The following is a 20,895-nucleotide window of genomic DNA, read 5'->3' as shown; positions in this document are numbered from 1 at the left end:
CTCTGGCATCTCTAACATCTTGGGGTCTCCAAGACGATTTGAAGTTCACAGCTTCTTGTTCCATTGTCTGGAATCCACACATGATCTTCTGGTCTCCTCCAAAGGGCTTGGGTCATTTCTCCAGCTCTGCCCTCTGTAGTACTCTGGGCTCTCACTGACCCCACTACAGTGCCACTGCTGTTCTTGGTGGTCATCCCCTGGTACTGGCATCTCCAATACACTGGGGTCTTCCCCTGCAACTAGACTACACTTTCACCAATAGCCTATCTTCATTGTGCCAAGCCTTAACTTCTTTGCATGATTCCTTCATTCCTGGGCCTTCAACTGCCTCTGAGGCTGCACCTTCACCATTGGCCTTTCCTGGCCTCTCTCAGTGCCAAGCCTCAGCTGCTCTCCATGACCTTCACGCCTCTAAAACCAGTACAACCTGGATGATTCTTACACATTACCAAGTCCAGCTGCCAGCACAGTGTCTATCTCTGGAATATAACTTCTTTGTGCTCTCAGAAGACACCTCCCAGAAGATTTCAGCACAGTGATGCTAGTCTCTTCTTAACCACCACTAATTTCTTAGCTCCAACTAACCATTATCAATTACCAGTAACTCCTCCTATCCTTGACTCTAAAACTAGAGCCACATGACTGAAGCTCCTGAGTTCTGCTGGGCCTGGAACATGGCTAACTTGTCTTATTACATCTTCACCAGCTTTCTGTTTTCAGTGGTTCCCTTCACTGCCTTAGCTTGGCTTTCATGGAACTTGCTCTATAGACTGACCTTGAACTCAGAAATCTACATGCCTCTGTCTCCTGAGTGCTGTGATTAAAGGCCTGGACCTAAGCATTTCTTTAATTCCTTTCACAAGATCATCTTAAGTTCTGCATTGTGGTTCATTCCAGATATAGTCATATTGACAAGAATAGCCATCACAAGTCGGGCCTGGTGATGCACACCTTTTGTCCCAGCACCAAGGAGGCAGAAGCAGGTAGATCTCTGTAGGCTAGCCTGGTCTACAAAGCAAGTCTAAGATAACAAAGGCTCTTGTTACACAGAGAAACCTTGTGGGGGGGGGGGGGAAGGGGGGAATAGCCATCACAATCCATCTCTTGTCAATTTGCCACACAATCGTATCTCCTTATGTCCAAATGAAAGCAATAACCAGGTCATAATAAGGACTAGCATATAATTATCCCTTATACAACTGCAAATGTATAAACAGTAAGCTTAGCTGGGTGGGATCTTGTCCTGAGATCCCTTAATTTCATTTAATATCCTTAAACACAGGATTTAGCTCCATTCCACTTCCAGGTGCCCCTTTAATCTTTGAACTATATATTTTGTATTTTTCCTTTCTAAACTTGCTATGCTTGGCCAAAATACTCTTTATAAGAATGAACCACAGGACAGAGACTATGCTAGGCTTTTTTGAGATTTCCTTTGTCAAAGAAATTAATCTAAATATCTTCACTTTAGCCTCAGGCAGACTCCAGACAAGGGTGAAAAGCAGCCACATTCTTCACCAAAATATCACAAAAACAATCTCTAGGCAACATACTAAAATTCTTCTGAAGTCGCTTGAGCCAATCCACCACTGTTCAAACTACCCTCAGTACAACTGTCTTACATCTCCCAAATAGGATAACCCATTAAGCCTGACTTAAAGCATTCCACTGCTTTCCTAATCCAAAGTCCCAAAATCCACATTCCTCCAAAAATAAGCTTGATCAGGCCTATCCCAGCAATACCCCACTCCCGGTACCATCTTGTTTTGGTTAGGGTTTTATTCCTGTGAAGAGACACCATCACCATGGCAACTCTTTATAAAGACAAACATTTAATTGGGGCTGGCTTACAGTTTCAGGAGTTTAGTACATTTTCATCTTGGTGGAAAGCGTGGCAGCATGTAGGCCGACTTGGTGCTGTAAAAGGATCTGATGCCCTCTTCTGACATGCAGGTGTACGTGCAGACAGAGTACTTAGACTTTTTTGGTTTTTCGAGACAGGGTTTCTATGTGAAGCCTTGCCTGGACTTGCTTTGTAGACCAGGCTGGCCTCGAACTCACATCAATCCACCTGCCTCTGCCTCCCAAGTGCTGGGATTAAAGGCGTGTGCCACCACACCCAGCTAGTACTTAGACTTTTAAAAGCAAAATTTTTAAAAAGAAAAAAAAGAGGCAACTTGAAGCTGGAGTAGCGGCTTGGCAAGTAGGAACACTGGCTCTTCCAGAGGGCTCAGTATCTGTAACTCCAGTCCAGGGAGGAAGCCAATTCCCTTTTCTAGCCTCTAGCCTCACAAGGTGCAGACATACATGTAGGCAGAACACTCACTTAAGTAAAAATTTAGGCCAGTTTGGTCTACCAGAGAGTGCTCAGTCTAGTGACCTTTTACTTGGCCCACAAATATGGGCTGGAACTTTCAAATGGCAAAGGTGGAATATGGCCTGAGGGAGCAGAAGCTTCCAGACTTGGTCATAAGGAAGGGTAGAAAATGCACACCTTCTTTTTCTGCCAGCATCTGTGAACAGACACCACAAGACACACTGTTGCCCCAACAAATTAATTACTTTTTTTTTTAAGGTTTTCGAGACAGGGTTGCTCTGTATAACAGTCCTGGCTATCCTGGACTCTCTTTTGTAGACCAGTCTGGCCTTAAACTCACAGAGATCCACCTACCTCTGCCTCCTGAGTGCTGGGATTAAAGGCATAGGCCACCACGCCCAGCCTGCAACAAATTAATTTAACAAAACAAAAACAAAAAAACTTAGACTAAAGAAAAAAAGGGGAAATTTTTTTTCTACTGTTGTCATGTGTTTGGGGTTGTGCTAGGTCACCTAAGTGCATTTCATTTATTACAACATCCTGTGCTTCACAAAGACAATGCAGAGGTCATTAGCCTGAAATCACACAAGGTTTCCTGGATAAAGTGACTGTCCGCAGCCTGGAGAGGTAAACCACTGAAGGTTTAGCCATTGGTTCCCTTCTAAAACTGAGTAGAGGGAGAGGTTAGATTCCCCCACGTGTTTAAGGGGTTTGAGTCAACCGGTACAAATTACTCAGAAAGTAACCACAAAGTGAAACATGAACTTGAGTGCTTCAGAGAGAATAGTCTAGAAGCCTCTAGTCCATGGGCTAAGGCTGGCCTGTTTTATCCAAGAACTACCTTGCCACAAGAGTTGGCAGCACTGTCCCCATCAATCAGCCATCCATGTTTATGTCTGTCATCATGAAGGCTTAAAACTGCTCAGACCTTCATCCCCAGGCTCCATGCATGTAGCCTCATCTGCTAGCTGTCCGTTCTTTTGGGGTTTTTTTGGGTTTTTTTTTTTTTTTTTGGTTTTTTTTTTTTTTTTTTTTTTTTTTTTTTTTTTGGTTTTTCAAGACAAGATTTCTCTGTGTAGCCTTGGTTGTCCTGGGTTCACTTTGTAGACCAGGCTGGCCTTGAACTCACAGCGACCCACCTGCCTCTGCCTCCCAAGTGCTGGGATTAAAGGCGTGTGCCACCACGCCTGGCTTAGCTGTCCATTCTTACTGTCCTCTCTGACACTTCCACTGTGGCAGACAAGAATGCTTGAGTGGGTGACACAGTTCCAAGAGCATATCTCAGTCACACCCTGTCCCTTGAGAGGCCATCTGGACCTTTGTGTTCTCCATTTCCATTGCTGTCCCCACTACAGACCCTCCAGCCAGCTGAACCTGAGCTGTCCAGTTCTGCCAGATGCCACCTGTTGTTTCCCACTCTTCTCCTCTTGCTGTCTTCCTCTCCAGCCTTTTCCTGTCCTCGTTCCCAGTGACCACATCCACACAGATGGCCCATAACATTTGCCTCTGTCATCTTGGCTCCCTGCCCCCTACTTGCCAGCACTTCTACCCCCTTCTCAATCAAGACGGGGTTTCTCTGTGTAGGCCTGGCTGTCCTTGAATGCAGAGATCCACCTGTCTCTGCCTCTTGAGTGCTAGAATTAAAGGAGTATGCTACCAGAGCCTGACCACTTCTAGAATCATCATTCCAAGCATTTCTGGTCTTTAGCTTTATGCTTACCCCATTCCACTGCACTACAAGAAGTCATTGGCCTTTACAAGATCCCAAAGCCATTAAGTCTAGCACTTACTATCTTACATTCCCAAACCCACCTATTTCTCCTTTCACCCAAACCAAATCCCACTTGCAGCAACTAAGTTGTTTCCTTCTTTAGTCCCACCACCACTTAAGTGCCCCTTTATTAAAATTATCTGGCAGGCAGCCCAACTTGGATCTAGGCTCTGTCAGAGTCTGGCTGCAGCTATGTAGATTGGCTTGTTTTTATGTTTCTGTCCACAAACCTGCAAGCACTCACATTGCACCACGGTCTATTCTTTGTCCCTTGGAAGTCGGGTTTCCTCTTGTTGGAGGTCCCTCCATGCCTCCTCCCCCCTTGTGGCTCCAACAGGTTCCCCACATATATCTCAGCTGAGACCCTCACGATGCCTCAGTGAAAAGATGTCAGGTCAACTGGCCTCTCATTTCCCAGTCTACAAACTCACTACATTTGTATCCAGAGACACTGTGCAACCATGGGAGGTGCTTGCTACTTTCCTCTAATTGCTGCCACCTCTGGAGGCTCTATCTCTAACAGTTGCTCCCCATCCTCAATGTTGCAGTCCCTCTTTCCTGTCAGCCCATAGCACATGAGATCTCCTCAGAAATGGTCCCTGGAGTCCTGCTGTGACAAAGTGGAGCCCCCTCATCTCCACAACCAGAATTCACCTATTCTGTGTCCCAGTCACTATTTTGAAAATCACTTTGATTTTGAATGACGTATACAGTAGAGTTGAGGGCTGGGGGTGTAGATCAGTGGTAGAGCACTTGCCAAACATGTGCAAAGCCAAGAACTGCATCCTAGCACTGTTGGAAAAGTAAGGGGAGTGGGGCACCCATGGTGGCGCACACCTTTAATCCCAGCACTCAGGAGGCAGAGGCAGGTGGATCCCTGTGAGTTTGAGGCCAACCTGGTCTACAGACTGAGTTCCAGGACAGCCAGGGCTACACAGAGGAAAAACCGTGTCTCAACCCAAAAATAATAATAATAATAATATTAAAATTAGGGAGGGAAAGGATGTATATAATGTATATGTACAGTTTCAGGCCTGGGGAACATGTCCAGGCCCCTCCCCCATCGCTCCCTCTTCCTCACACCAGAAGAGGAACCACCATCTTGAAGTCTGTGTACATTGTCCCTTTGGGTATTTTTTTTAAATGGTTTTATCACCTGCATATGCCTATTTTTGAGCTTTGTATAAATGAAATCATATCTATCTCATGGTTTTTAAATTCTCTATTTTTATAACTCATGCATATTAATATGTATAGTTCTAACTCATTTCCACTACTGTATTATATTCTACTGTATTATACAAACACGATGATTCTGTTTACATATCCGCTCTTTGACAGACATTTGAACTGTTTGAGCTTTCTCACTCTGATGAGCAATACTTCGTGAATGCTGTGAGGCATGTGTGGGGTTATGAAAACCTCTAGAAACTACTAGGAATGTGTGTGTTCAACCTTACTGGTGTAGAAAGACAATATGCTCTTTATTACACCTTTACTAAATAAAATCCTGTTTAGCCCTCTTTCCATCTGCTAATAACTCCATGACCCAATTATTCTCTTATAATACCACATGAAATTCTCAGAACCTTGCCTAAAAAGTATTTTTCATAAGTAAAGGAATCAGAGAGATGAAGTCCATACATACCTCCCACACAGCCAATGAGAAAGGTAACACTCAACATTGAAAAAATCTAGTTGGGGCTGGAGAGACGGCTCAGAGGTTAAGAGCCCTGCTTGCTCTTCCAAAGGTCCTGAGTTCAATTCCCAGCAACCACATGGTGGCTCACAATCATATAATGAGATCTTGTGCCCTCTTCTGGTGTACATAGTAAGTAAATTTTTAAAAAAAATTTTTTTTTTAAATCTAGTTGAGCTGGGCACAGTGCTCATGCTTATAAGCCCAGCATTTGGGGGACCAAAGCAGGACCATGAGATTGAGGCTGCAAGAAACAGCAAGAAGTGTCTCAAAAAAAACTTATACATCAATAAACTAGGTGCACACTTGTTCTCTGTCGAACATTCATGAATATTATGAGTCAAAACTATGAGCAACGGAGCCTTATTAAACTTTTTTTTTTTTTTGAGACAGCGTTTCTCTGTGTGTAGCCCTGGCTGTCCTGGACTCACTCTGTAGACCAGGCTGGCCTCAAACTCATAAGAGTTCTGCCTCCTGAGTGCTGAGATTAAAGGCATGAGCTACCACCGCCCAGCTTCTGATTAGACTTTTAAAGCTTCGAGGAATAAATTGTGTATAAAAGTGTCTGTTGGGCCTGTGAAATGGCTCAGCAGGTAAGGAAGGGTGCTTGCTGCTAAACCTGAAAAATCTTAGTTCAGTCCCCTAGTCTCGTGTGAAGAAAGGAGAGACCCGACTCCCACAGGTTGTCCCTAACCTCTACCTGCATATAGGTGCCTCACGCACATAAGCACAAACGAGTGTTTTTTAAATTTTGTTAAAATAACTCCAGAGAAGCCTGTATCATCGTGTGTCCTTTGTAATAACTTGCAGGCTTGGCTGCAGTGTTGTGTTTGTGCACGACACCAATAGTCCTAAAACTTGTACAAACTTGGGTTAGTCAAGGACTGGCTACTTTTCTTCCACAAATAGTCTGGAAAGATCAGAGCAGTTCACACCCCACAGGATATATGGCTTACCAAAGCGTCAGAGTCCACACTGTATCCAAGCCACCTGAGGTAATAAATGCCACATGGCTTTGATCTTCCCACCCCTAGGGTTTACTTTCTGTTAATTGTCCAATGACACTGCACCCAAGTTGTCTCAGTGTAGACAAACCTCTTCCCAGTTTTGATTTATGTGTTCCTGGTTATTAGTGCATGTGTTAGTTGCTTTTCTTTTTCTTTTTTTTTTTTCTTAAGATTTATTTTATTTATTATGTATACAACATCCTGCCTGCATGTGGGCCTGCCAGCCAGAGGAGAGCACCAGATCTCATTATAGATTGTTGGAAGCCACCATGTGGTTTCTGGGAACTGAACTCAGGACCTTCGGAAGAGCAGTCAGTGCTCTTAACCCCTGAGCCATCTCTCCAGCCCCGTTAGTTGCTTTTCTTATGGACAAGATACACCCCCAGCAGCTCTCACTTCTGGAAGCAAGGCTCTGTCTTCACATTGCCCGAACCTCCCTGCACAGATGGAGCCCCTTTCTGGTTAACATCCCTCAGCCTAGATTCCAGTGGTGGTGGTCTCTTGCAAGCGGCCACCACTGTTCTGAGGAAGATGTGGCTGTGTCGCTCTGAGAATAGCACTTGCAGCATCTGTGTATCACCATGCCTGGCTCTAGAAACAATTGAAAGGGTGGCTCTCTCTGACCGGGTCGGTGGGTTCTCTGAGTCTACAGCGACGGCCAACATTACCCAAGTCTTCCTCGTGGCACAGAGAGTTAAAGGGATCGCATGAGAAAACACGTTCACAGCTCCTTATTCACCGTTGGTGAGAGCTGAGGAATTCCGTGACTCCACATAAGCTTAGGGAACACTTTGGGGAGACAAAGGAATAGAGTGATGCTGGCTGATTGCTAAAAGAATAAAGAACTGAAAGAACTATCTTAGTTGGGGTTCTATGGCTATGCAGAGACACCATGACCATATCAGCTCTTAACTGGGGCTGGCTTACACTGTCACAGGCTTAGTCCATTGTCATCATGGCGAGAAGCATGGTGGCACACGGCAGATATGGTGCTGGAGAAGGAGCTGAGAGCAGCAGGCAGCAGAGGGAGACTGTATACCACACTGGGCATAGCTTGAGCATGCCTCAAAGCCTGCCTCTACCAGAGACCTACTTCTTCTGACAAGGCCACGCCTACTCCAACAAGGCCACACCTCTTAATAGTGCCTCTGCCCCACAGCCCTGTGCTGCCCCTCCCCCAGAGGCCCTTCCCTATATAGTCCAGCTAGTTTGATTACTTGCCTTCTTTTACCTTTTGCCCTCTTGGCTACTGCACCTCTCCCCCGTCCTCACATGGCTCAGGTCGTGTCCACTCTGGTCTCTCCCAGGCGTCTCTACCTCTGGCTATGCTCTCTCTTTTATCTGCAATAAACCTCCTTACTCTACCTAGGAGCAGCCATGTCCTTCCTTTTTCTTTCTTCATTCATCAACGATAGCCATAAACACAATCCAATACGAAATCAGAAACTTACTTAAAACATCATAAGATTTTTTTTAATGCGATTTTTTCCAGCAGGAACTTTGTAGGTGACTTCTTGTGGCAATGTCACAAGGCCAGACATGCCTACAAGGCTTCTAAGTTGTGTCATAAGAAAGAACCCTTTCTCCTGCAGCTGTGAACTGAAGCTCCTGGAATAACAAACAAAAGACCTCGTCATGCAGCTGGCTGACCTACATTGCAAGTTAAGTCTGGGCTCAAAGTGTGTACACAGAATGACGATACTGGAACACGGGGCTCCTGCCACTGGGGAGGGGCAGAGGTCATTGGACGTTGACAGGTTTTGTTTTCCTGAGGAAGTGATGTCCGTCCTCACCCTCAGTAGCAGATGCTCCCAATCCTCCCCCTCCTGCTGCAGAACCACCCTCTGTCAGTACCTGGAGTACTAATACAGCATTGTGTGTGGACACAGCAAGGACCTTCTTGTCCTCTCACGCCCATCTATCTTTGCCTCTAGATGTATCACGGGACGCAAGGCTAAACAGACCCTTACAAGTGAGGCACCTTGTGACCTACATAGAGGTGCACTACACAATTAAAGAACTTTTGAACTCAGGAATACACATAGGAATGGACTGCTTGCGCTGCTGCTGCTGCTGCTGCTGCTGCTGCTGCTGCTGCTGCTGCTGCTGCTGCTGCTTACTGTCTGCTTTGGCAGCCTTCCCCACCCCCACCCCTGCTTGTCCCTGAGAATTTGGTGTCTGGGTGTATCCTTGTACCAAAAGCTGAGGGGGCTGCCCTCCCAACACCATGGCTCACTGAAGTCACTCATCCTGCTGTGGTCACCTCCTCAGTCCTGAAATGCATAACTGGGACAAATATACTTAAGAATTGGCAGGATCCCCTCATTGGTTCCCTGATCTGTGGACAGAGTGGGGACTATTATGATTGAGAAGACCAAAAGGAAGCCTTTAAATCTGCCTCTGCCCTGGAAAAGAGTGAGCTGGAATCAGTGTGGATTCCCTGCAGGGACTGAGGAAACTAGTGCCAAGAAGAGATGCAGGTTTGGTGGTTATCACCATATCTCCACTTCACTCTGTCTCCTCCTCGGCTGATGCAGAAGACGGATGGATCATGGAGATAGTTTGGTTATAGTTAGTTTAATCAAGTGGCAATTTTGTTGCAGCTGCTGCCCCAGGTGTGCTTATAAATTCTCACAGCCCCTACCCCCTGGCACCCTGGCACTCCCAATGGATCTCAAATGCTTTTTTTCTCCATAATTGTCTATAGTGCCCACTAGAAGCAATTTGCTCTTAGCTGGCTAGTCTGCCTTCACTGTCTTACCTTAAGGGTATGTAATTTTTCAGCCCTGTGTCACGACTCAGTTCAAAGAGATCTTGATCGCTCGTCTCTCCACAATGTACAACACAGATCTGTTACACTGATGACAATTATGTTTCTTAGAACATGGGTCTGCCCATTTAAGAAGGCAGCCACTCTTATGAGGCTAGATCCCCCAGGCTGAAGAAATCAGGTAAGAGCTGCAGCTGGGAGTGGTGGAACACGCAGACACGTCTTTAATCCCAGCACTCTGGAGGCAGAGGCAGGTGGATCTTTGTAAATTCAAGGCCAGCCTGGTCTACAAAGTGAGTCCAGAACAGCCAAGGCTACACAGAGAAACCCTGTCTCGAGAAGAAGAAAAAAATCTGACTTTGGGCTTTTGAACGATGTCAGAAACTGTCACTGAGGACAATATAAGTCCCTCAGGTCATGTCCTTCAGGTCCCACCTAGGGAAACTGTCTGCAGTGAAGCCTGGAGGTAGTACACAGATGGAGGCTCAGGGAGGAGCTACCCCACAGCTACCTTGGAGGCCTTCTAGCTCCTTTTTGCAGCTACCATTTCTGCATCAGTTACCTTGGGGGAAGTTGATGCTTACACAATGCCTCTAAAAGAGGAAGCTAGCCAGCACTGTGGCCATACCCTCATTTCTAAGGCCTAAGGATCCCAAGTATGATGAGACCCTGTGTGCTGGCTAGTTTTATGCCAACTTGGCGAAGCTAGGGTGATTTTTGGGAAAGGAAACCTCGACTGAGAAAATGCACTAGACTGACCTGTGGGCAACCCTGTGATGATTGACGGGCGAGCACCCAGCTCACTATGGCAGTGCCACACCTGACTGGTGGCACATAAAAGCAGGCTGAGCAAACCATAAGGAGCAAGCCAGTAAGCAGCACTCTTCCATGGCCTCTGCATCAGTTTCTGCCTCCAAGATCCTGCCCTGACTTCCCTCAGTGATGGACTGTGTGATATGTAAGTGTAAGCCAAATAAACCCTTTCCTCCCCAAGGTGCTTTTGGCCTTGGTGCTTTGTCACCATACTAGAATGCCTAACTAAGACAGCCTGGATCAAAATTTAAAGGTTGTGGATACAGCCCTGTGGTAGAGCACTTGCCTAGAATGAATAGGTCTTGGTTTCCAGTAAACAATAAATAAAGCTTTGCTAACACAAAAACCTAAGCTAGCTTACCTCCTCAGGCTCTGAGATGTGTTTCTGGAACATTTAAGTCAACAGAATAACACCTGAACAATGAAGTATTGAATTTAAAATGTCTCTGGAAGGAAGAGGATGGCTTTGAGAGGTCCCATATGGTGCTATCCTATGCCCAGAAGGTCACAGTTAAAAGTTGCCGTTCTAAAGCATGAAAAAATTCCTACCCTTGAGCTAGTTGACAGGGAAAGGAAATGCCACCAAGTCCTCGTTTCCAAACTGTAGCTGGCCTGCATCCACAGTGAGCATTGTTGCTGAGCTATGGGTCTAGAGACAGCTAACAGTTAACAAGCAAACTTAACAAAAGTTGTCCCCTCAGAGAGATTGGTAGCCAAAAAGAGCCGGATGTGGGCTCGTAGCAATGCCAAACGTGCTAAGTTGGGTGTGACGTGTGTGTCAAAGAGAAGGCAGAGGATGTTCATTAAATCACGACACTGAGTGCTGGAGAAGTGGCCGCTCTTCCAGAGGTCCTGAGTTCAATTCCTTACAGCCCTCTGTGATGGGATCTAATTTCTTCTGGTGTGTGTGAAGACAGGTCACTCATATAAATAAGGGAAATATTTTTAAATATCACTACACTAACCATCTGAAGAAGTTAAGCATCCATCACATCACAGCTGTGTGCTTATACAGAGAACTGGTAGGAGGGGAAGCTAGCAAGGAGAGAGGCCGAGAGAGCGTGCGCCCTACAGACCAACCCGAGTCTTGGCTAAATTAGTCTAACGAGGAGGAAATACTGCAGAGTCCATAAAATGGTCAAAACACAAAGGCACAGTTACATTCAAATTAAAGGCTTGAAGTTTTTCACTTGGCGCTTTTCTTTATAAAAAGAAATAAATCCAGGGAGCGTTCAGCAGTTGACATTTCTTGTGTGTTATTAGCTGCACTTCCATTCTGGTACAGGAGGCTTCAGCAATTTGGTATTCTAACAGTCTACCGTGAGTCTCTCGGTGCTGAAAGAATTCTACAAAACAGCCTCTAAATTCAAGTATCGTTAGATTTGAGGCCCAATCAGTTCTGCACAAGATCACAAGAAAAATCTTTTCCTCAGAATGAAGTGTCATACCTTTTCTGGTTTAAAAGAAAACAGCATAAAACATCTCCCCTATCACGGACCTATAGACTGTATAAGCTAGCTGGGCAATGACAGGATAAACTCACAAAAATGCCACTGCACAGCGCTGCTTAAGTCTAAGAGCCAGAACCAGAGGTGCGCTGGAAGCCTTTGCTCCTGTCCCAGCCTTCTCACCCATGTCCTGCTTTTCTCGGACTTCCGGGTACCTTCCTCAGGATTCCATCATCACTCCTGTTAAATAAAAAAAGTCACAGAAGGCTGTTGTTTGAGACTCAGCTCCTGCACTAAGGCCAATGGATCAAAGGGAACCACCCATACTAAGTTCAATGGCATTAAAGTTACTGAGGAAGTGGAAGACATGTACAGCCAAATTGCTGGGGGAGGGGAGTGCATCTTCCGGGTGTCTCCCTACAGGATGTCCAGGTCCTTTGTCTCTCAAAAGATAAAGCAAGACCTATGTTAGCACGGAGTTGGGTTTTCCATTGCAAGTTGTCTTATTAATAAAAGGATTTTAAGCCGGGTGTGGTGGCGCACACCTTTTATCCCAGCACTTGGGAGGCAGAAGCAGGCAGATCTCTGTAAGTTCGAGCCCAGCCTGGTCTACAAAGAGAGTCCAGGACTGCCAGGGCTCTGGTACACAGAGGATCCCTGTCTAGAAAAAACAAAAAAGGATTTTAAAACGAACTCCGAAGGAAGCTCGTGGATCATTAAATGAGTGTGGGGGAGGGGGAGAAAAAACAGTAGGCCCAGCCGGGCGTGGTGGCGCACGCCTTTAATCCCAGCACTCGGGAGGCAGAGGCAGGCGGATCACTGTGAATTTGAGGCCAGCCTGGTCTACAAAGTGAGTCCAGGATGGCCAAGGCTACACAGAGAAACCCTGTCTCGAAAAACCAAAAAAAAAGACAAAAAACAAAACAGTAGGCCCACTGCAAATCCAAGGAGCTGCTGGAAGGAGGGACACGGAAAAGGGGGAAGATAGGCATGCCTTTTGAGTCAGAGTCAGCAGTGGAGCTGCAGGCCCAAGACAGGCCGGATGGACGTCATAGAAACAAGGAGAAGAGGCCGGGCGTGGTGGCGCACGCCTTTAATCCCAGCACTCGGGAGGCAGAGGCAGGCGGATCGCTATGAGTTCGAGGCTAACCTGGTCTACAAAGTGAGTCCAGGACAGTCAAGGCTACACAGAGAAACCCTGTCTCGAAAAACCAAAAAGAAAAAAAAAAAAAAAAAAAAAGAAACAAGGAGAAGGCAGGACGAACATTTTAGGACTTTTGCACAATATCCAAAGAAGAGACAAGGAGCGAACAAGAGGTGCTGAGGAGATGCCTCACTGGGAGGCAGGTGTAGTAGTGCACATCCGTAACCCCAGCACTAGGAGCAAGGAGACAGACGGATCGTGTCGTGGGGTATTCACCAGAGAAGACTGCTTGGCCATGGATTCAAGCCAACAGAAAGTCTTTATTAGCCCCCCAGCGACTACACTGGGTGCTTGGGATCCCAGTGTAGAACCGAGCCTTTCTCAGGGTGAGCTTTTAAACACAAAAAGCGCGTCCTGAGTTGACATAACCTCAGCTAACAAGAAATTTGGCCAGAATTGGAACTATAGATGCCAAAAAGCAAAATTAGTAAAATTTGAGACTTTGCCAGAATGACATGGACTTCGATGGGTTAGGGCCTTTGTTTTAGTTTGGGCAGGTGGTGCTGTCTATGTGCTGAGTTTTACAGCCTGGGTGATGCTTTGTTCATGGAGTCAGTTGTGCCAAGGTCTCGGGCTTCCTAAGTCTGGTGCCCTGTAATAGATTGTGAGGGTTGACAGGCCAGCAGCATAGCTAAAACAGCAAGTGCCAGGTTCAGTGATCTACACTAGCTCAAAAATAGGTTGGAAGAGCAATAGGGGAAGACTGCAGACGTTGACCTCTGGCTTCCCTGTGCGCACACATGCACAGGCAAGCACACCCGTGCATGTACACATTCACATATGAACCACATACACAAAAAAATGTTTTAATTAAAAAGTAATAACTACGGCTGGAGAGATGGCTCAGAGGTTAAGGAGCACTGGCTGTTCTTCCAAAGGTCCTGAGTTCAATTCCCAGCAACCACATGGTGGCTCACAATCATTATCATACGATCTAGTGCCCTTTCTGGCCTGCAGGTGTTACATGTAGGCAGAGCACTGTATACATAATAAATCTTTTTTGTTTGTTTGTTTTTGAGACAGGGTTTCTCTGTGTAACCTTGGCTGTCCTAGGCTCACTTTGTAGACCAGGCTGACCTTGAACTCACAGGGATCCGCCTGCCTCTGCCTCCTGAGTGCTGGGATTAAAGGCATGTGCCACCATGCCTGGCTATAATAAATCTTTTATAAATAATAATAATAATAACTAAAGTTAGGCTTTTCAGTTGGGTATCAGAAAAGCAGGCAGACTTAGCATCAAAAATCTGTAAGCAAGCTGAGCGTGGTAGCACGTGCCTTTAATCCCAGCACTCGGGAGGCAGAGGCAGGCAGATCTCTGTTAGTTCAAGGCCAGCCTGGTCTACAAAGTGAGTCCAGGACAGCCAAGGCTACACAGAGAAACCCTGTCTCGAAAAACCAAAACAAAACAAAAATCTGTAAGCAACTGTTTCAAGGGAAGGGCGTCAGCTTTACCTAGGGGTGATCTCCAGGCCAGGTGATTGACAGTTGGAATAGCATTAAAGGGAAGGGGCAAGTGTATGTAACGTTCTAATCTTTAAGGAAAATTACAATCCTTGGCTGTCCTGGAACTAGCTCTGTAGACCAGGCTGGCGTCAAACTTGGAGATCTGCCTGCCTCTGCCTTCCAAATGCTGGGATGCAAAGGCCTGTGCTACCTAACATGCCTGACTCCAGATTTCAATCTTCTAATCAAAAGAAAGTAGCTTTCCTGTAAGGAGTCTGAGCAAACCCCTGATGCCTCCCCCCCCCCTTTTGTCTTATGGAATTTTAAATTTTAAAGAAGGGCAGTTATGAAACTTCCTTTTCTTTCTTATTTTCTTTCTTTAAGATTTATTCCGAGCTGTTCTGCCTGCATGTACACCTGCATGCCAGAAGAGGGCATCAGATCCCATTACAGATGGTTGTGAGCAACCATGTGCTTTCTGGGAATTGAACTTGGGGACCTCTAGAAGAGCAGACAGTGCTCTTAACCACTGAGCCATCTCTCCAGCCCCAAGCTTCCTTTTCTTAAAATTGGTGTAACCAGGGAAATGGAGGTGGGGGTCTGAAAGCTGATGGTGAGGGAGGAATCCATTCTCCGTGGCCTGCAAGCCGGCTGATGCCTTTCTGGCAAGCTAACACAAGGTCCCAAACAGGCCGGTTTTACTCAGTATGAGGCTCCCTCCGCTGTTTGACTCATGACTGTGAGGTTTTCCTTGCTTCAGTCCTTACGACAGAAAACAGCCCTGTTGCCCAGCTGTCTTTGTGCTTCCCCCACTACCATACAGTATAGGAAAGTCGCTTGGGAATGGGTAGTTGTGTACTGTGGGCTCGGCCCTTTTCCACAGCCTGGGTTCGTAGAGCATCACTCTGTTTCATACAGCAGTGTGGCCCGACTGTAGAGCCTCAGAGAGGACTGAGCTCTTTCTCTGTGCTGCCCTGGTGCCTGTTTGACACTTGCTGCCCTCCACCACACCTGCCCCTGATTGGTGTGGCATTACATCATGATCCTAGGCTTTCCTCCCCAGATGGGGGCCTCCAGGTCAACGATTCTCAACCTTTGGGGAGCTGAATGGCCCCTTCACAGGAGTCACACACCAGCTACCCTGCAATGCCAGATATTTATTTACATTATGATTCAAAACAGTAACAAAATCACAGGACGTAGCAACAAAATCATGTTATGGTTGGGGGGAGGGGTCACCACAACATCAAGAACTGTATTAGAGTCGTGGCATTTGGAAGGTTGAGAGCCACTGCTCAGGGTCTTGGTGCCGGGGAAACTCCAAAGCCACCATGAAGGCAGCCGCATCACATAACAACAGCTTCAGCATGCTGGAAGGTCCACTCCTCTCCGTGGAGCCGTGAACGGTGAAAAGACCATTCAGGCGACAGTTCACTTTCATCCTAACAGGTGTGTTAGGCCAGAGTATCATTAGCAAGTTTTTATTGAGGGAGAGGAGGAGTCAAAAGTCACCCCCCAGCACACCCAGCAATCTCTTGGTGGCTGCTCCCTTGCTTTTATTTCTAACACGCAATCCTCACACACACCCTCCAGTCTCGCTTCTGATGTTGGCTTACAGGCTTACAGGAACCTGTAAAGACGTAAGTAGAGTTGTCCAATAAGGGACTTGGGGACAAGGAAGGATTACGGGGACACAGAAAGCGAGGACAAAGGGTAGAGATATGATCAACGTATACGATCAAGGTACAAGCGTGTGTGTGTGTGTGTGTGTGTGTGTGTAAGAATAATGATTTTTCATCTAGTATTACTATTGTGCGTGTGGCAATCAGAGGACAACTCTGTGGAGTTGGTTCCCCCCTTCCACTTTTCCACGGGTTCAGGGGTTTGAACTCGCGTCCCAGGTTTGCACCGCAGGCACCTTTACCCGCACAGCCACTTCTAGGACCCTGAATAATACATTTCAAAGAGCAGGGTCCGCTCAACATCTTCATTATAAAGAACAAATAAAAGCAAGGATGACGATGCAAGTCTACACTACCCAAGGGCAGGGGCAGTGTATGGGAGTGTCAAGGCAATTGTGGTGGGGGAAGCGGGCGGGCCTGGAGGCTCCCCGGGACTTCACCACTGAGCTCAACAGAGCCTCCCCCCCGTCCCGCGCCAGGGACGTGCTTAGTTCCTGAGTGACACCCCCAAACCAACGTTCTTTCATTCATCCAGTGCGGAGTTTATTTTCACTTCTTCCTTTGCCTTACAAAACCTAACCGACGCCTGTGCGTGTCGGGGCGGGGCGGGGCGGGCTTGGGCGCCGCTAGTCGGTGGCCCGCGTGCGATCCAGCGCCAGCAGCGGGATCTCCTCCAGGTAGTCGGACCGCTCCCCTCGCCGCAGGTAGCGCCGCCGCCACGTCGCCAACCTCTGCAGCAGCCTCTGCAGGCCCGGGGGTCCCCACACGCCGCGCTCCGGGGCCGCTGCCACGCCGGGCCGCGCGAACTTGCTCTTCCTCCGGCGCGTGCCCCGGGCTCCGGTCGCAAACAGCAGCCGCCAGCACCAGAAGCCCGAGCTCGATCCCCCGTCGCTCGCCGCCCTGAACGCCGCCGCCGCCGCCGCCGCCTCCTCGGGCTCCGGGTGTCGCGCTCCCCGCTGCAGGCGCGCCACCTTCTCCAGCAGCTTGTGCTGCACGCCACCGCGCCGCAGGCCCCACGCCTCGGCCATGGGCTGGCACGGGGCGGACGATTCGGGCAGCCACTGGCCGCGCAGCTCTGCGGTGGCCTCCAGGATACCAGAAGACGTGCGTCCCTCCGTGGCCTCCAGGGTCTGTGTTTTGCCCTCAGCCGCCCCCTCGAGTTAGGCTGCCAAGGAAACGTGGAGGATGACCCCACAATGCTGGCCTGGCTCTCTGGAGGAGGGCTTGGAATCCAGAGCCCCCCCTCCTCCCCTCCCCCCAAGCATTCTGTGGTCCAGGAGTCAGTGCGCCTAAACCAGGCACAGTTACACCGTGTGTAATCCCAGCACTCAGGGGTTCGAGCTCAGCCTGGGATATCCAGTGAACCCCCATCTCAACCAAAGGAAGTAGAAGGGGTGCGGGGACTGAGCTCTTTCCTTACAGAATGACTTCAGACATGATGAAAAAGAATCTTTGGCCAGGCGTGGTGGCCCACGCCTTTAATCCCAGCACTCGAGAGGCAGAGGCAGAGGCAGACAGATTGCTGTAAAATCGAGTCTAGGACAGCAAAGGCTACACAGAGAAACCTTGTCTCGAAAAGCCAAAAAAAAGAAAAAGAAAAAAAAAAATCTTTATGGTCCTGAAGTCCTCCTCTGCCTCTTAATTGTTAAGCCACACGGGAGAGAGCCTTGGGTCTCTGCACTGCGCTGGCCTGGAGATTTCGGCCTTATGGATTCCTTGTTGCTGTATCATAGAGTATGTATATAATTTAGTTTATTCTTGGCAAGACGCAGATTACTATATAATCCTCACAAGAAATGATTCCCAGGTGAAGTAAGAGTTTCGATTTTAACTGAGGAAACTGAAGTAGGTAAAAGAGGTAAAATCATGCACCTGGGATAACAGCATGTAGATGAACAGGGCTCAGAATGTGTCAACCCGAAATCTGCCCCTAGGCGAGATGTGCGTTTACAAACAATTAGCTACTTCAGAGAAACCTCTTTAACTTCTCCCTCAGTTGCCAGAGATGGCCGGTGAACCTCGAACCCCGCACTCTGGCGTCAGCTGATATTCAGAAGGCCACTTCCTCTAAGGAAGGTATCAGTACCAGTAAGTCATCCTGGGGACGGGGACACACACACACACACACATGCTCAATGAAAGCACTTTGTTGTTTTAGGACTGAAAAAGTGGCCATGTGTAGCAATACACGTCTCTAATTCCAGCACCCCGAAGGCTAAAGCTGGAGCATCACGAGTTCAAGGCCAGCCAGGGCTACCCAGCGAGACCCTGCCAAAACCAAAAACGAGTAAAATGGAGAACAGAGACTGTAAACACATCCACCTTTCGCACGGGGAGGCACATGTGGTAGACAAATGCCATCAACACCCAAAAGCCCTTGTGCCCTGCTCCTTTCAGCCTCCCGGCCCGGCCTGCAGTCATATATTTCTGTGGGACTCCAGGCACAAATGTAACTGAAAGAGCCATTCCCCTGTTGCTCTGTCCTCTGTTAGTTTAACTCAGAGATCCGATGAGAACGCCAAGGCTAGAAGAAATTTCTCTTCTACATGAAGGAGCTACACAGGGTCTCTCTGTGTAGCCTTGGCTATCCTAGACTCGCTTTGTAGACCAGGCTGGCCTCAAACTTGCGGTGATCTGCCTGCCTCTGCCTCCCGGGTACAGGGATTAAAGACGTGCACCACCACCGCCCAACTCCAACCCCATTATTATTTGAACCCCACGATAGGACATGTCTGCTTACTGTTTGCTGTGCACTCAGCCATTCACTCCACCCTCACCGCGTCCTCCAGCCCACCTAGTCCCCCTGAACGTTCATAGCACACTATGGTGGAGGTCATCTCATGGTCCCAAAGCAAACCCAGACAATAAGAAAGAGGTCGTAGTTCCTCATCCTCTTCAAGGGCAAGCCCAAGATTCCCCCAACTAGCACCCCCAATAGTGCCACTGGGCGTGGGGAACAAGCTGTTATCATAAGAGCCAGGGACCCAAACCATAGGGATCTGTGCAAATTTCCTTTAAGAAAGAGTAGCAGTGTAAGCCAGGCGTGGTGGCGCACGCCTTTAGTCCCAGCACTCGGGAGGCAGAGGCAGGCGGATCGCTGTGAGTTCGAGGCCAGCCTGGTCTACAAAGCAAGCCTAGGACAGCCAAGGCTACACAGAGAAACCTTGTCTCAAAAAAAAAAAAAAAAAAAAAAAGAGTAGCAATGTATATTCTGGTTTCCAGAGCATCCCCTGCTCCTGTTTTTCAAAATAACTCAAACTAGTCCTTATGCAAACGAGGCATCTTTAGGCATGGGATGTTTCGTTTGTGGTCAGCCCAGCAGCAGCATTTCAGTACAGCATCCTCGGCTTATCCCTCAGCTTGGTGCGACTTCGCCTGCCTCTGCCGCCCCGGTGCCGGGATTCAAGGTGTGCTCCACCACACCTCACCTACACCACCATAGCTGTATAGGATGAGCTCTTCGTGCCTCTGGACAACTCTAGGTCTCTGGTGGTCTGTTACTTTTCTCGTAGAGCTGAGTTTCTTTCTTACAGTGCTTCTCGATCCCACCAAATCAACAGAGAGCATCCCACGGTGGGCTGGGTAGGACAAGGGAAGATGAGAAGCCCCCTCTATTCAGAGCTTATAGGAAGTAGAGGCTGATTGTCTTCTTTGGGTTCCTACCAAATTGGCACTGGTTATTAAGAAAAGAAGAAGGAAATGTGTAGAAAAAAAATTTTAATTCAGAACAAGGCTGCTCTGGAAAGAAGTCACATGCAGAGGCAAGCAGATCTGAGTTCAAAGCCAGCCTGGTATAGAGCAAGTTTCAGGTAAAAAACAAACAAACAAATAAACAAACAAACAAGGCATAGGTCTAGGTGCGCTGGTACATAGCTTTAATCCCAAACAGTGAAGGCAAAGATACTTTGTAGAAGGAAATTCTCATGTTTGAAAGTGATGTTTAATTGAGTGGCAGAAAAAGTGACGAATCAGAGGAAGATTTGACAGAATGTGATACGCGCAACTCTCACGAGAACAGAGAGGAAAGAGAAGCTACTCAAGGGAGCAGCACAGAGAACGAGAGAGAGAGAGAGAGAGAGAGAGAGAGAGAGAGAGAGAGAGAGAGAGGAGGCAGTTTGACCAGGAGAGTTTTACAGAGAGAGATTGAAGGAGAGAACAGGCTGGACACAGGTGAAGACAGAACGAGTCAGAGAATGAGAAGGAGCCAGGAGATTAGAGCAGATTGCTGGAGTTAGCTTGAGGCCAAGCAGAGCAATTCAGGGGCAGAGAGAGAAGCCAGATTGAATAAGTTAGCTAGGAGAGGAGTTAGAGCCAGAACAGCTGAGTTGAACCAGCCAGCCCATAGCTCTGAAAGAACAAGAAAGGATGAGCTCATTAAGCATTTTTTATTTTTTATTTTTGGTTTTTTCAAGACAAGGTTTGTCTGGGTCGCCTTGGCTGTCCTGGACGCACTTTGTAGACCAGGCTGGCCTCGAACTCACAGTGATCTGCCTGCTTCTGCCTCCCAAGTACTGGGATTAAAGGCGTGCGCCACCACCACTCGGCCTCATTAAGCATTTTTGAGACAGGTTCTCTCTACATAACTCTGGCTGTCCTGGAACTCACGATATAGAACAGGCTGGACTTGAACTCACAAAGATTTGACTGCCTCTGCCTCCTGAGTGCTGGAATTAAAGATGTGCACCATCACACCTTCCTGTAAAGGTTCTTGTGCCTAGGGGAGCCCAGTTCCATCTACAGC

The 20,895-nt window shown here is 47.7% G+C and overlaps 1 protein-coding gene across 1 annotated transcript; it reads right to left on the bottom strand.

The window, feature by feature from the left end:
• Positions 1-16,667: 16,667 nt before the first annotated feature.
• On the bottom strand, positions 16,668-17,901 carry LOC311600922 (uncharacterized protein C1orf202). Its single transcript, XM_084788080.1, has one exon. It carries the CDS (start codon positions 17,180-17,182, stop codon positions 16,781-16,783), a length of 402 nt encoding a protein of 133 aa, XP_084644206.1. The 5' UTR covers positions 17,183-17,901; the 3' UTR covers positions 16,668-16,780.
• Between the last annotated feature and the right edge of the window lie 2,994 nt (positions 17,902-20,895).

Source organism: Acomys minous, assembly GCF_964271855.1.
Source record: "Acomys minous genome assembly, chromosome: 1".
NCBI lineage: Eukaryota > Metazoa > Chordata > Mammalia > Rodentia > Muridae > Acomys > Acomys minous.
This window is presented reverse-complemented; position numbering and strand designations above follow the sequence as displayed.

Coding starts and splice junctions, on each gene's coding strand:
- LOC311600922 (XM_084788080.1), bottom strand. CDS start 17,182: ATGGCCGAGGCGTGGGGCCTGCGGCGCGGTGGCGTGCAGCACAAGCTG.